We start from the raw sequence: 15,305 nt of genomic DNA, 5'->3' as shown, positions 1-15,305 counted from the left end.
GGCAGCTGAGGGGCTAGGTGGCACTAACAAAGGGACTCACATGTCCCAGCTCAATCAACTCTCAGAAGCAAATACCTTCCCCACCCTCCTGGCCCCCACCAAGCACTCAGAACTTGGTGGGACTCAAACAAACACTAAAGTCAGACAGAAGAAAGGCAAAGCTTGACTCAAATGTGCAGCTGCCATCTGGTATCCCTGGGACTTGGGATTCAAGGCCTTCAACCCACATCCAAAATCCTGCATGCTGTGCTAGTCACAGGTGGAACTCACACACAGGGTGGCCCTTTAGCCACTGAGAGGGTCTCATAGGCAACACCCCAGAATCAGAGAAACAGAGCACAGTGGAGAAGCACAGTGAGAAACAGCCCAGACAGCTGTGTGAGCTGCTGGGAATATCACAGTCACAGTAACATAGAACACACATACTGAGATCACACACACAGCCAAGTCCATAAATGAATGTGTACAGGCTGGAAACAGGCCAGCACACATGCATGCACAAACACAGCACCTGAGGACAAAAGCCAAGCATGGACCATGGAAACCTCTCCTTGTTGAGAAGGAACTAAAGCCCATGTGGCCTCCCAGGCACATGTGGCCTCTGAAGCCATAACTAAGCCAAGTAGCACCAATGAGGAGGCTAGAAAGTGGAGCCCTGGGGGGCTTGAATATTTCACAGGAGATTTTTCTTCACAGAAAATCCCTTCTTCTCCTGTGTGCATGTCAGGGTTTAATTACCCATTAGATTGTGGAGCAGAAAGCAGGAGGCTGTGTGCAGCTCCTGGTCTGGGTCCTCCTTCTGCCTCTGCCACGGGCCTGGTCCAACCTGGTGGGGCCCATCTACCTCTCACCTGCCCCTGAGAGAGGGAAAATCAGATGCCATTTTGGGACACAGAGTGTCCTGGCTCAGGGTCACTTCTGCCTTAGATCCTCGGACTGTCCCCAGCTGAGGAAGGGCCAAAGTCACCCACCCTTTTGTCCACTCACCTCGGGTTCTCTCTGCAGGGGCTTAAAACCACTGGCTATCTCACTCCCTCATATTCCCTCTCTCCAAACCATCAAGCTGTTTACAGTTCTCTGAGGAAAAAACAAAGGAGACCAAGATAGAGAGAAGGCAAGCACCAGAGGAAGGGACAGAGGCCATCTCGGCTGGTCCCTGGAGCCCCATCCCCTCATAGGGCTTGCCCACCAGAGTGGAGAAAGGGGAGGGGGTTCATACCTCCCTGTTTTGCCTCCCACCAGGAGCACTCTCCCTCACTCCTTTTGCCCTAGAAAATGTCCATTGGGCATAAGCTAAGCTCAGATGGTATCTCCTTCAATAAGCCCTCCAGAACAACCTCCCTAGGTCAGGAGCCTTCCCTGGCTCTGACAGCCCTTTATGCTTCCCTCCATCACCGGTCCACAATCAAGGGCTGAAAACTTAGATGCCTATAGGGGCAAGAGAGGAAATGACAGTGAGTGAATGGGGGCAACTTGAGAAGTGGAGAACATATGCCCTAAAGTGTTAACACCAAGTCACTTTATGGCCTAGTGATCCCACTCCTGGGATAAACCACAAAGAGCACTACACAAATGTTTATAGTGGTATTATTCATAATTGCCACAAAATATAAACAGTCCACATGTTCATGAATGAACGGATAAACAAAACGTGGCATATCAATAAAATGGAATATTATTAGGCCATAACAAAGAATGAAATACTGATCCATGGTATAACATGGATAAATACCAAACATATTATGCTAAAGTAAAGAAGCCAGACACAAAGGCCACATATTGTATGATTCAATTTACATAAACTGTCCAGAAAGGTAAATCCATAGAGAAAGGAAGATTAGTGATTGCCAGGGGCTAGGAGATGGAGAAAGAGGAGTGACTGCTAATAAGAATAGGGTTTCCTTTAAAAGTGATCTAGTATTCTGGAATTAGTGATGATGGTTGTACAATCTTGTGAATACACTAAAGAAGACTGAACTGTACACTTTAAAACGGTGAGTTTTATAGTATGTGAATTATATCTCAATTTACAAAAACACAAATTGTTTTAAATGAAACAAAACACACTCACAAGCCACATTCCTGGTCGGAGTCACCAGTTTTCAATGTCTAGCTCATACATACATCTACCTCCAAGAAAGTAGAGTCAGCCCTACCTGAGGGCCCTCCATGGCCCCCAGAGCTGGCACCCCAAGGTCACGTACCTGAACCATAGCAGTGACCACCACAGCATATTACCCCAGGCCACATTTCCTGCTTTGCAAAACCTCCCTCAGAAGGCTCTGGTCCAGAGTCACAGCCGTATCTCAAGCAAGGCCACTGAGGCCCAGGTTCAAGGTCGCATGTCCTAGGGTCACCTGGCAAGCTAGAGGCAGAGCTGAGACGAGCTCGGAGTCCAGCCTCTGCTGGACAGAGGCAGGTGGACACAAAAGTGCAGGCACCTCTGCTGCTGCTTCCTGCCTCAAGGTCCTTCAGATCCCCTGACAGCCCTCAGAATCAAGTCCACCTGATGGATCTGACCTCAGTCCCCTTGGGGCTCTGAAGGCAGCTCACCCACAGCAGCACGGCCCATGCCCCTCACTCCTTATTCAGCACAACCCCAGGGAATCACAGTGGCTTCCCACAATCCCCAGACATGGCTAGCACCAAAAAAACATCCAGTTTCTCAGGCCCAGAACACTTGAATGGATGCTCTGGGTTGGCCGAGGCAGAAGCTGATCAGGGAGCCTCAGGTATAGAAAAGACTTTTAGGTAGAGTGACCAACCATCCTGGAACTGAGAGCTGCTGAAACTGGGACAGTTCTGGACAAGATGGGACAGTTGGCCACTATGCCTGGGAGGACCCCATCCCCTTCCTCTGCCCTACTGGGTGAGCCATAGGGTGGGGGGGGGTCTCCTGAGAGGCCTTCTGTCTCTTCCTTTGTCTCCACCTTCCTCCGTCCCAGAACCTTTCATCAGCAGAAAGGAATCCTTTCTTTCAGCTTGTCCTTCAGGTCCCTCAAGGAAAGCAGGTTTCTGGAACCAGACCCTTGAGTCCCTGTGTGTGTTGAGATGCCCTGGGAGCCATCAGACAGAAGAAGCAGATGGCATGGTAAGGCCCTTTACTTCTTCAGCCATGGCCTCCCTGGCTGTCAGCTTCCAAAGGGCAGGGAACTAGTTTCTATTTGGTTATCAACTGTGCCTCTGGTCTAGAAGGCTAGGTGCCCAGTAAGTATTTGCTGAATAAGTGACTGAGTCCATTTTCCACTATGATAGTCTGAACTGAAGAAAAAAAAGAATTTGGAAACTACTAGGAATAAATTCTAAAGTCTTCAGCTGGCCATGGAGGTCTCCTCCATATGACCCTTCACACCTCCCAGCCTATCCCCAACACTGACAGGCCTCACCCCCAGCACCTCCAGAGACCCAGGCCTTTGCTCATGTAGGTCCCCTTCCTGGAGCACTCTCAGATTGATCCTGTGCACCAGCTCAGCTCCTCCCCTCCCAGAATTTTCACTTGGCCACTACCTGCCCCTTCCCTCACGCTCCCTTCCCAGCTGAGCCCTGGCAGTGCATTTGGGAGGATGTGCTGGTGAGAATGAGGGAAGAGCTGAAGGGTGTGCTTGATTGCAGGTCACTCAGAACCTGGGCCAGCACTGAGCTGAAGGGGTGTCTGGGTGTCTCACTGCCAGCAGCTGGGTGCAAGGCCAGGGTTGGCTGATGGGAGGGGAGGGGAAGAGAGAGGTGGGGGGAGAAGGAAAGGAGTATAGGGAAGAGGAGGGGAAAGATAGGGAGAAAGGGGAGATGAAGGAGAGGCTGCTTTTAGCCCCAGGGTCCCAGGAAGGCTAAGTCGGAGTCCAACACAGTGATGAAGCGATTGGACAGTCGGTTACCTTTTTAGACACATGATATCCCCCAAATATACAAAGTAGTCCCCCTGTACAGACTGAAGGAGGAAGGCCCTCTTGGAGAAAAATGTCAGCTTTGGACAAGCAGTCACATCTCCTTTCTACTGCCCTGTCCTTATGAACCAATGGGGTAGGAAGTAGCCTGGTACTATCTTGGCCTCTTGCTATGTCTTCCTTCAGCCTAAGAAGTTCAACCACCCATTTAGGTGACTTCTAGGGTCAGACCCTCCTGATCCTGGTTACAGAATGGGCCCTGACCCTTGTCCTACAGCAAGCCCAGATCCTATTCAAACATTGAACCTTGAACCTGGCCACACATTGAGCCCTGACCCTACTCACACAGTAAGCCCTGACCTGCTTGCACACTGAACCCATGCCCCTGCTCACACACTGAGCCCTGACCCTGTTCACATGCTGAGCCCTGGCCCTGCTCACACGCTGAGCCCTGGCCCTGACAGAGTATACCAGCCCTCTAAGAACTAAAGGAGGTTCTAGGGACAACTTAGTCTCTGCTCCTACTAATCCTCAGAGCTGGTGACAGATCCAGTCTGTGGGTGTCAGAGATAGGTTCCAGCCTGAGTGACTGCTGACAGCTGTCCCAAGGTGGCTCATGGGTGACTGATTTCTGATCTTCTCAAGACCAAGACTAGGAATGTGATAAGCCTCCTCATACCAGGCCCCAGCAGTGTCTATGAGCCCAGCCATTGGTTTCTGCAGAGAAGCTGCTGCCCCTCACCCCTCCCAATACACACACACACACACACACACACACAAACACACAAACAGAACCAGTTCCACCTACCTCACTTTCTTAAGTGTCCCAAAAATGCAGTGAATTGCTGGAAACCTGCTCTTCCCCTTCATATCACGCTGGTCCCCATTCAGTGTCCTCAGCTGGCTGTCAACTAAGCCCTACAGAGATGTTAACTGATAATTAAGATGTTAGCTATAAACTTAAAAGTATGATTCCCTACCACTAGGAGCATTTTGGTTTTAACAGGTTGCTTTTAGAAATGGGATAACCTTCAAGGCCCAGTCAAATGGCAGAGTAGGGTTTGGGGGTATTTTGTCCTGGAGCCCTTCTGGCCTTCCTGGAACCCCCCTTCCCCTTTCCCTCCCCCTTCACCTGGGGTCAACAGAATGCAGGTTTTGGAGCCCAGAGAGCTGCCTTCCAGTCTCAGCTCCACCTACCTCTCTAAACCTCAGTTCTTTTGTCTGCAAATGGGTATATAGAATACCGACCTTGCAGAATTATAACAAAGCCCTCCATACTCGGAGAGCTCCCAAAGTCCCTAACCTCTTCCCTATCCCTCATTGAAGGTAACTATGTCAGCTTTCCCACCTCCTCACACTCTACCCTCAATCAATCACCAAGTCTATCCATTCTCTCCACTTCTGAAATCTCTCCCAAGGCAAAGATCAATGGAATCAATCGCCAAGGCCTGGACAGATAAGGGACTATGGGGACGCTGAGTAGGTGATGGAAATGAAGCTTCAGAGAAGCAGGGGGAAAATGGCTTACTCAATAAACAGGGTCAAAACAGCTGGTCATTTGGGGTAAAAACACTTAGATCCCTGCCTCAAACCACACACATAAAAACATTCTGGATGAACAGAGATTCAAAGATTATTAAATATCATAAACAACTAGAAAACAATGTAAGACAACATTTTCAGAACTTTGCAGTGGAAAAGAGTGACAGACCTGACCACAGGACAATTTTAAACTTTAAAGGGGTTAAAAAACACACACAAAAAAAAACGCCATAAACTTAAATGTAAAAAAACACATCAACAACCATAAAACTATGAAAAAATATTTGCAACATATGACAGACAAAGGGTTAAATCCCTTACCCTCTTATAAATCAATTTTCTCTTGCAAGTCAATAAGATGCACTTCACATACATACCACTCCCCATCACTGAAACCAAGGTAGCCTATGATTTCCTCAGGGCTAATGCATGATCAATGCTCAGTCTATATCTTAACTTGACCTCACACTTGAAACACATCCTGCCATTGGCTTCCAGGACACCACACTTGTTTGGTTCTCCTGTACCTCACTGGTTGCTCCTACTCAGTCACCTTTTCGATTCCTCCTCAGCTCCCCAACTTATACCTGAAGGAGGCCCCAGGCCTGAGTCTTTGATCCTTCTTTTCTTTTCTCTCTATTCTTACTACTTTGATGCTCATCCAATCTCACAGTTTTAAATACTATCTTTATATTAATGACCCCAAATTTATATCTCTAGCCCAGACCTATCCCCGAGAGTCCAGCCTTATTTATTCAACTGTCAACTCTACATTTGTCTGTGGATGCCTACTGGCAGGTCAACCTTACAGTCCACAGCCAGGGCAGTCACACAGGGGCCTCACAGTCAGGAGGGCCTCAGGCTTGGTATAATGCACTACTGTCACCACTTGGAAATTCTTTTTTTTAAATCCTTACCCAAGGACACGTTTTTATTGATTTTTAGAGACAGAGGGAGAGGGAGAGGGAGAGAAGGCGAGAAAAAGATCGATGTGAGAGAGAAACACCAATTGGCTGCCTCCTGTACCCACCCTGACTGGGGATCAAACCAGCACCCTTTTGGTGTGTGGGATGATGCTCCAACCAACCAAGCCACCCGGCCAGAGCACCACTTGGAAATTGTTAATAATTTTTTTAAATGGAGGGCCACCCATTTTCATTTTGCGCTGGGCCCCACACATTCTGTGGCCAGCCCTGTCCACAGTGCAGTTTCCCCACTCCAAACATACTGCTTCCTATTGTCTGCTCTGTCTCTGTTGTTGGCAACCCCATCCTTCTAGCTATTTGGGCCAAAACCACTGGAATCATTGTTATGGACTGAATGTTTGTTTCCCCAAAACTTGTATGTTAAAGTCCTCACTGTAATATAATGGTATTCGGAGATGAGGACTTTGAGAAGTAATTAGGGTTAGAAGAGATCATGATGTGGGGTCCTTGTGATGGGATGAGTATCCTTTAAGAAGGAGAGATACCAGAGCTCTCTTTCTACCTGCACACAAAGAAGAGATCTTGTGAGAACAAGCAAGCCAAACAGAGGGTCCTCGCCAAAAATTGAATCTACCAGCACCTTGATCTTGGACTTCCCAGTGTCCAGAAGTGTGAGAAATAAAAGTGTGTTGTTTAAGCCAATCACAGTCTATGGTATTTGGTTATGGCAGCCCAAGATAACTAAGACATAATCTTTAGTTCCCTCTCTCTCACACTTACCACCTCATGCAATTTGTCAGCTAATCCTATTAGCTCTACCGTGAACATGCACCTAGAATCTATCCACTTCTCCCTCCCTCCATTAAGACCCCCTAGTCCAAGCCCCCACCATCCCTTCCCTGGATCATTGCAACTGCCTACTGATTGATCTCCCTTTTTCCACTCTGGCCCCCTTCACAGCAGCCAGAATGACGTGGCTAAAATGAAATTCAGATCATGTCATGTCACTAATCAGAAACTTCCATGGCTCCCTGTTTCATCCTAAGGAAAAGCCAAGTCCTTAGGTGACCCACAAGGCCCTGCATACCTGACTCTTGATTCCTCCCTGGCTGTACCTACCATTCTCTCCTCACTCACCCTGTTTTAGCCTTCTCACTGAGCCCTGAACAGACCAGGCCTGCTCCTGACTCAGGGTCTCAGATATCCACATAACTCATTCTTTCACTTCCCACAGGTCTTTATTTCCTGAAGGGCCCAGAACACAAGTGCACTCATATATACGAACTGCCACCTCCCAGTAAGGCCTGGCTGACAACCATATCCAAGTTGCCTAACACTTCTAATCTCTCCCCTGCTTTATTTTTTTCTCCTCAGTACTTAACTAACACTCATACACACACTATATTTCACTTATCTGTTTTTCCTTGGCTGTCTCTCCTCCACTACACTATAAGTTCCATGGAGCAGGTATTTTTTGTCAGTTTTGTTCACTGTTAGGTCCCTAACCAAAACAGTGCCCAACATATAATAGGTGCTCAATAAATGCTTACTGAATGAATAGACAGATGAATAGAAAAATAAGCTGAGGACATGACATGAACTGGCAAAATTCACAAATGAAGAAAGTAAATGGCCAGCAAGCACACGCAAATATGTTCAAGCTCATTAGTAGTCAAAGGAATGGAAAATAAAATCAGTTTACCTATCAGATTGGCAGGGATTTCAGTGACTGATAATGCCCATGGTTGGTGAGGGTAAGGGGAAGAGGTCTCTTGTGCATGGTAAGTTGGCACAGCCTTCTGGAGGCTGATCTGGCCACACAGATTAAATCTTGTAATGTGCATGCTCTCTGACCCAGGCAGTCCACTACCAGAAACATTCCTGAAGGGCCCAGAACAGAAGTGCACTCATATATACGAACTGGGAGATTCCCTGAGTGAGTTTTCTAAATAGCCAAACACCAGAAACCATCTAAACAGCAACCAACAGGATTAATAATTGATACATATTTTAAAGGCCATCCAATCAATGGGCGTAAAAGGATAGTGAAGAACTCTGGAATGAGCCACGCAATATTAGAAAGTAAAAAAATCAAGTGACAGAGCAGTATAACTAGCATGAGACCATGCTTTTCCTTTTTAAATATGTTTATAAGTGCATAGAAAAAAGTCTGGAAGGGTATCTATCAAACTAGTTAGCAATGTTAGCCCTGGGAAGGAAGAGATTATGAGAAGAACTGGAGCTGCATGCTTGAAATATTCCCGGCTTGTTAGGTAAGTAGAGAATAACATATAAAGAAAATGTTACCTTAACAGTCAGAAACGTAACTCAGCTTACCGAGAAAACACTTCACATGTCTCTCCAATGTTGAGGATGCAGAAGCAGGACACTAAGCCTTCCATTATCCAACCCTGCCTGTTCCCTGTTACCTCCATTGCTACCTCCATACCCCTAATCACTCTGGGTTCTAATCTCATGAAACAATTTTCTATACCTGAGTCCTTTCACAGCTCCAAGCCTGTCTCACAGCTCTGTTCACAGGTACAAAGTCCCAGCTGACCCTGTTCCATAACCTCCTCAGCCTGGACTCTGCTGATAGAGCCAGACAGGGGAAGATAGGCCTCTGAGATCACTCTCAACAGCCAGGACTACTGCCCCAGCCTCTAGCAGAAATGGCTTGTGGGACCTGGGAGATCAGGAAATGGCCACTCATTGCGGCCTGAGCAACCTTGGCCACCCCTGGCTGCAGGATACCTGTCATAGGCACTGGAGGCCGCTGATCTGAGGGGGCCAAGGTGGGCCCAGCAGGGAGGACTGACCAGAGGAGGAGAGGACTGGGGCATCAACCCCCACTAGAGTTGCAAGATTTAGCAAATAAAATTGTATGTCCCTGTGCAGTATTTGGGGTATACTTGTACTAAAAAAAATGATTTGTTATCTGTCTGAATTTCCAATTTAACTGGAGATTCTGTATTTTTTCTCACAAACCTAGCCCACAGCCCATCCCAGCCCTTGGGGCACTTGGCCCTAAGCAAAAAGCATTATCTGAGGTGTCCAGGAGCAGCAGAGAAACACCAAGTGGAAAGGTGAGCTGGGCCGTGCCTGGCATTGGAAGGAGAACCTCTGCCCTGGGGGGGTGTCCCCCAGAGAGTAGGACCTTCCATAGTCAAAGAGCCATCACTTATGGAAACATCCACACAAGGTGAGTACAGTGACTCTGGCAGAAAAAAGCCAGAGTGATCGCAAGGGGAACCCCACAGATACAACACCTCCCAGCCAAAGTACTTAGCAGGTATGTGTATAAAAGTCCTGAACAAATTGCAGAGAGTGAACATGTGAGAGAACAGACGCTAGAGGAATTATGTGTCCTAGGGCTGGCCTCTCAGGGCCTTGGGAGGTAGCCTGGTGAGGACAGATAGCTGCTAAGGTGGCCCACTTTCTCAGAGGTCCAGGAGCTCCTCTCCAGGAGACTCTACTGTGTCCCACACACTATTGCCCCTGGCAAGGGCTCATTCCATTCTCACTCCCAGGGCTCTCCCACCTGGCACAGAGGCATGAGGCAGGTGAGCCCACCCTGCTCTCCCCCTACCTGAGTCAGATGCTGCCAGAAGGCAAACACACCAGCCTCTGGGGGCCCAGGGAGCAGCAGCCTGTCCATTGTGGTCCAAGCATGCACTGTGGGGAAGGAGCAGGAAGATTAGTGTGGGCAAAAATGGGGCTTCTACTATTCCAGGTGGGCTCACCTCAGCACGGGTTCCCCAAGACAGATCCCAGTTTCCCAGCCCAGCGGGGCTCCACATTGCCTCCCATCTTGGAGATGGGCCTCATGGAGCTATCCTCCCTGCCCTCCCCAAGCCCCTTGAGTGAGCTCTCTGGCCAGGCATTCAAGGCCCTGTCCAAGATCCCACTTCTCCCCATATTGCACTGTCTTCCATAGGTCAATCCCATTCTGTAAGTTGTGTTCACAATGTGTACACACATGCATATACACACATACACACATGCACACACATATACACATACACGTATACACACATATACAATGCCTAAACACATGCATATATACATACTGACACATGCATGCACACATGCACACACATATACATACATATATACACACACACACACACAAATGAGCAGCTCCATCCCATTCTCTCTGAGATTCCCACTGCTTCCCACCAAGTCTGTCCCCTGTAAGCTTCACTTATATGTCCTCATCTCCAGCACCCCTCAACCCAGGATGTCTGGCTTATGCCCCACCACCAGCAGCAATAGTCTCAGCAAGGTCCCGAAGGACCCCACTACCCTGTGCGAGTCCTCCTGCCCCAGCCTCTCCTTGGGATATTGCACCCCTCCATCACTCCTACACATGGTCACAAGCTGCCATTTTCTGTCCTGCCCTTCTCCCTCCTCCCTAGGGCATCACACCCACATCAGTGTTTCCTTTATATATGCCCAGAGGAGAGTAAAAGCCCCTGAGCTGTCTCCCACCCTCTCCTCCTCCCCCACCCAGCTCTAGCCACATGGGCCACCTTGCTGCTCGCTCTCTGCCTGATATACCCTCCTCTGGATCCTCATAGGCCTGGCTCCTTCTCCTCACCAAGGTTCAGCTCAAGGCACCTCCTCAGAAAGCCTTCTCTGACTACTATACTGTGTGTAGGAGCCCCTCCTTAGCTGTGCCACACACCCTGACTGACTGATTCATTTGGTTTTCCCTGTCTCAACAATCCCACAGTGAGTTTTTTACCCAGTCAGATTAATTGAGCATAATTTACCTACAGTAAAAATTTACCCTTTTTTGTGCAGTTCTATTAGTTTTGATAGCTGCATACAGCCATGTAACCACTATCATGATCAAGATATAGAACAATTCTATCACCCTAAAAAATCTCCATGTGCTGTCCCTTTGCAGCCAACTCCCCACACCCCTAGCCCCTAACAACCACTCATCTGTTTTCTTCGCTATAGTTTTGCCTTTTCCAGAATGTGATATAAATGGAATCATCTATACGTGGCTTTTTGATATGGCTTTGTTTACTTAGCATATTATGCATTTGAGATTTACTTGTGTTGTTTACGTATCAGAATTTCATTCTTCTTTTTATTGTTGAGTGGTATTCAGTTGTTTATCCGTTCACTAGCTGAAGAACACTTGGGCTGTTTGCTGTTCGGGGAGGTTATGAATAAAGCCACCATAAATATTCACATACAGGTTTTTGTCTGAACATAAGTTATTTCTCTAGGGTACCTAAGTAGGATTGCTGGGTTACATAGTATGCATCTTTGTAACTTTATAAGAAACTGCCAAACTGTTTTCCAAAATGACTCTACCATTTTGCGTTCCCACCAGCAACATATGAGGGGTCCATTTGCTCTGTATCCTCACCAGCACTTGATATTGTCAATTCTGTAAAAGTCAATGTAATAGCTATGAAGTGGTATCCATTGTGGTATTAATTTGCATTTCCCTACTGACTAATGGATGAATGATTTTTCATGAGCCTGATTTATTGTTTTAGTAGCATCACTATCTGAAATTGTCATCTTAATTGAATTATTTATCTGTTTATTTTCCATCCCCCCCATCATAAGCGAGAGCAGGGACCTTGAGATCTAAAACATTATCTGGATGGTGATGACAATGATGATGATGATGACAATGACGATGATAGTGGTAGTTGTGACAGCTAACATTCATAGAGCCCTTATCATGTGCCCAGCACTGTTCTGAGTGCTTTAAAAATATTAACTCAATCTTCACAACTACCCTAAGAGACAGATGCTAATCCCCATTTTAAAGAGGAGAAAACCAAGGCAGAAAGAAGTAACTTGACTCAAGGTCACATAACTAATAAGGGGCCAAGCCAAGCTTCAATCCCACTGTTCTGGAGTCAGACTCTGCAGTTGTAATCAGTACATTACATGGTCCATAGCAACCACATTTGCTGAGGAATAAAAACATGGAAGAAAGCCAACAATTTACAGCTCTTTATCTCCTGGAGAAGGTGCTCTCTTGTGCTTGAGGCTATCATATTCAGCATGCCACAGGCTGAATGTTTGTGTCCCCCCAAATTCATAGGTTGAAACCTAATCACCAATGTAGTAGTATTTGGAGATGGACTTTGGGAAGGTGATTAGGACATGAGGCTGGAGACCTCAAGAATGGGATAGGTGACCTTATAAAAGAGACCCCAGAGAGATTACTTTGCCCTTGCACCATGTGAGGATATCATGAAAAGACAGCCATCTACAAACCAGAAAGTAGGCCCTCACTAGACACCAAACCTTCCGGAACCTTGATCTTGGACTTCCAGCCTCCAGAATTGTAAGAAACAAACCTCTGTTGTTTATAAGCCACCCAGTCTTTGGGATTTTGTTATAGCACCAGAATGGAATAAAGACACAGTGGCTTCTGGATGTCTCCTCTGGATTTTCTCCTTCAAAACTGAATTCATTCTCCCTCTCAATCCAGCTTCTCCTGAAAAATTCAATTATAAGATGGTGTTGAAATTTAAAGAGATCAATGGGATAAGAGGGGAGAGGTTTAGTCAAACTTCGAGCCCAGTGAGTGGAGGGTCTGGGTCTTCCATGGGCCTTGCTTGTTTATAGGGACTTCCTCAGAGCTTTTCCCACCATACCCTCCCAGGCACTCTGGGCCTCTCTGGCCTCAGGCACCCCAGGTGGAGACAATGAACAAGAAGTCATAGCCTTGGCTCTTCTGAAACCGTTGCTTGAGTTTCATCCCCCATATCAAGGAGAATTTTATTACTCATTGAATATCTGGGCACATTTCCTCCACACCCTCCTTACTCAGCACAATGTCCCCCACATTTCCTCAGCCCCCTTACAGTTAGTTGAGGCCATATGGTCAATGAGCTGTGAACAAAAATGATGTGTGTCATTGCTTGGCCAAAGCATTTAAGGGCCAGTGTGTGATTCTACCATTTCCTCTTCTTTGCAACAGTGACTGAAGGAGGCCACATGTTCCAGATGGGGCGGCTACAGGATGATGAAGCGTCTGTCAATCCCCTGACCAGAGTCAGCCACGCTCCGCACTTCCCACATTGGATATGTAATGTGAGTTCATATGCTAAAGGAAGAAAGAAGGGGATCTTTGTTTCTTTAAATCACTGAGTTCAAAGAGATCTCAGCGTAGCACAACCTTACTACCCTACTACACACATACTTGCCATTTGGGAGCATATGACCTTGCTATAACATGTCAGATGACTTTCTGTGTACAAGAACTAAGCTCCATTTGGGAGCTCCTAAATAACTAGGATTCAAGAGGTGATGGAATAATCTCAATCCCCAAGATGAAGAATTCACTATTTTCAAGGAAAAGGGAAGGTTCCAGGCCCTGCAGCAGGATCCACTAGCAACACAATCCCAACCTGGAGAAGGGAGGTTTTAGCTGAGGCAAGTGGAAGCATCTCCATGACAGTTGGGGCCTTGACCCACATTCAAGAGCTTGAACTTGACTTTAGAACCAAGGCTGGGGTGTCTTCAGAACTTTATCCCTAAACCAGGTCTGGGGCCAGTTCTCAGGAAGGCCCTGAGATCCCCCAATTCATCAGACCTGGGTGGATACCTGGTGGGGTAGGGGAGGAAAACTGACAGAGCTTTGGAGCCACAAATGACCACAAGCTGCAAGCTTAATTATGGGTTTATATTGTGAACTTATTGACACTTTACTGTGGCAATTATCACCTTGAATGTTGTGTGCTCCTGTGGGACAATACAGGAAACAGGGAGAAGAGGCAGCCCCTCAAGATAAGAACGAGTGCTGGCAGGCAGGCAACTTATAGGGAAAGCTTTCACATCTATTAACGCCCCTGCCACTTCTCCCTTTATCCATGAAGTAAAATTTGGCTGCCCTGGAATACATTCCTCCCCCTAAATCCAAAATGGGTGCAGTGCAGCTTCTTTGAGGCCATTAGAAAGGCTCTTCTACTGTGAGGGCAAACCAGAGGAGTTCCTTGTATATGAGCATGGGATGCTGATGTCAATACTTCTATGTTTTGAGTGTTGGCCAGGGTAGCTGGAAACTGTGGCACTGCAAGGCACCCTGTAGGCGTACTGGGTATGCTGGGGGAGGGAACTTGGGTTGAAGGCAGGGGTGGAGGTTGTTTAAATTAAAGAAGACCCTAAGACAAAGGCTAGCTTGGTGGGACATGCAGACCTGGGGACCAGGGCTCCCAAAAGAGCAGTCATAAAGAATCCTCTCTCAGAGGCTTTGGGGTAGGTTGCCTACAATTCCCTGGGAAGGACTGAAGCAAGTTCTGCTATCCTTTTGGTTAAAAATAAAAGGGTATGGCCCAGCCTGTGTGGCTCAGTAGTTGAGCGTTGGCTCTGAACCTGGAGATCATGGTTCAATTCCTGGTCAAAGCACATGCTTGGGTTGAAGGCTCGACACCCAGAGAGGGCTTGTGCAGGAGGCAGCCAATTGATGATTCTCTCTCATCATTGATGTTTCTCTCTCTCTCTCTCTCCTTCTTCCTTCCTCTCTCTGAAATCAATAAAAGAAAAATGTATTTAAAAAATAAATAAATAAATAAATAAATAAATAAATAAATAAATAAATAAAAGGGTGTGATTGATACAGTGCAACTGTAAATAAAATACTACAAAGAAACTGGCAAAAACTGCTCCATTTTTTGCCACAAGAATTTATTTACTTGGGAGTTTAATGATGAGAATTCCATATGGTGAGTTTAGTGATTTCAGTGAGATTTATTTGGCATAAGAGAAAATGTAAACTGGGTGCAGACCTGAAGCTTTAACCCAGTTTGGACACCTTGCACCCACCTTCATGACCAGAGGATTTGCTTAGATGTGCCTTCCACTTTTATTTTCTATGGGAAAGTTTCCAGCCAATGATGCAGAGAATTACCCGTCCTGGGGTTAGGGATCTAGTGCTGGCTTATGGCTAAAGTACACTTGAGCATCCCCACTC

The 15,305-nt window shown here is 46.9% G+C and overlaps 1 protein-coding gene across 14 annotated transcripts in view; it reads right to left on the bottom strand.

Annotated features, from left to right (window-relative positions):
- LINGO1 (leucine rich repeat and Ig domain containing 1) overlaps positions 1–15,305 on the bottom strand; it is a 222,774-nt gene that overhangs the window by 56,999 nt on the left and 150,470 nt on the right. For 5 of the 14 annotated variants that reach the window (XM_081120667.1, XM_081120675.1, XM_081120674.1 and 2 more), the window contains one exon: positions 9,939–10,024. The exons of the other annotated variants lie outside the window; for them this stretch is intronic. In XM_081120667.1, the coding sequence (XP_080976793.1) occupies positions 9,939–10,024 (86 nt within the window). The remainder of the gene's footprint in view (positions 1–9,938; positions 10,025–15,305) is intronic. 14 annotated transcript variants of the gene reach the window in all.

The sequence above is a fragment of the Miniopterus schreibersii genome, assembly GCF_964146895.1.
Source record: "Miniopterus schreibersii genome assembly, chromosome: 1".
In the NCBI taxonomy this organism is placed as follows: domain Eukaryota; kingdom Metazoa; phylum Chordata; class Mammalia; order Chiroptera; family Miniopteridae; genus Miniopterus; species Miniopterus schreibersii.
The sequence above is the reverse complement of the archived record's forward strand: the minus strand, read 5'-3'. Positions and strand labels throughout refer to the sequence as shown.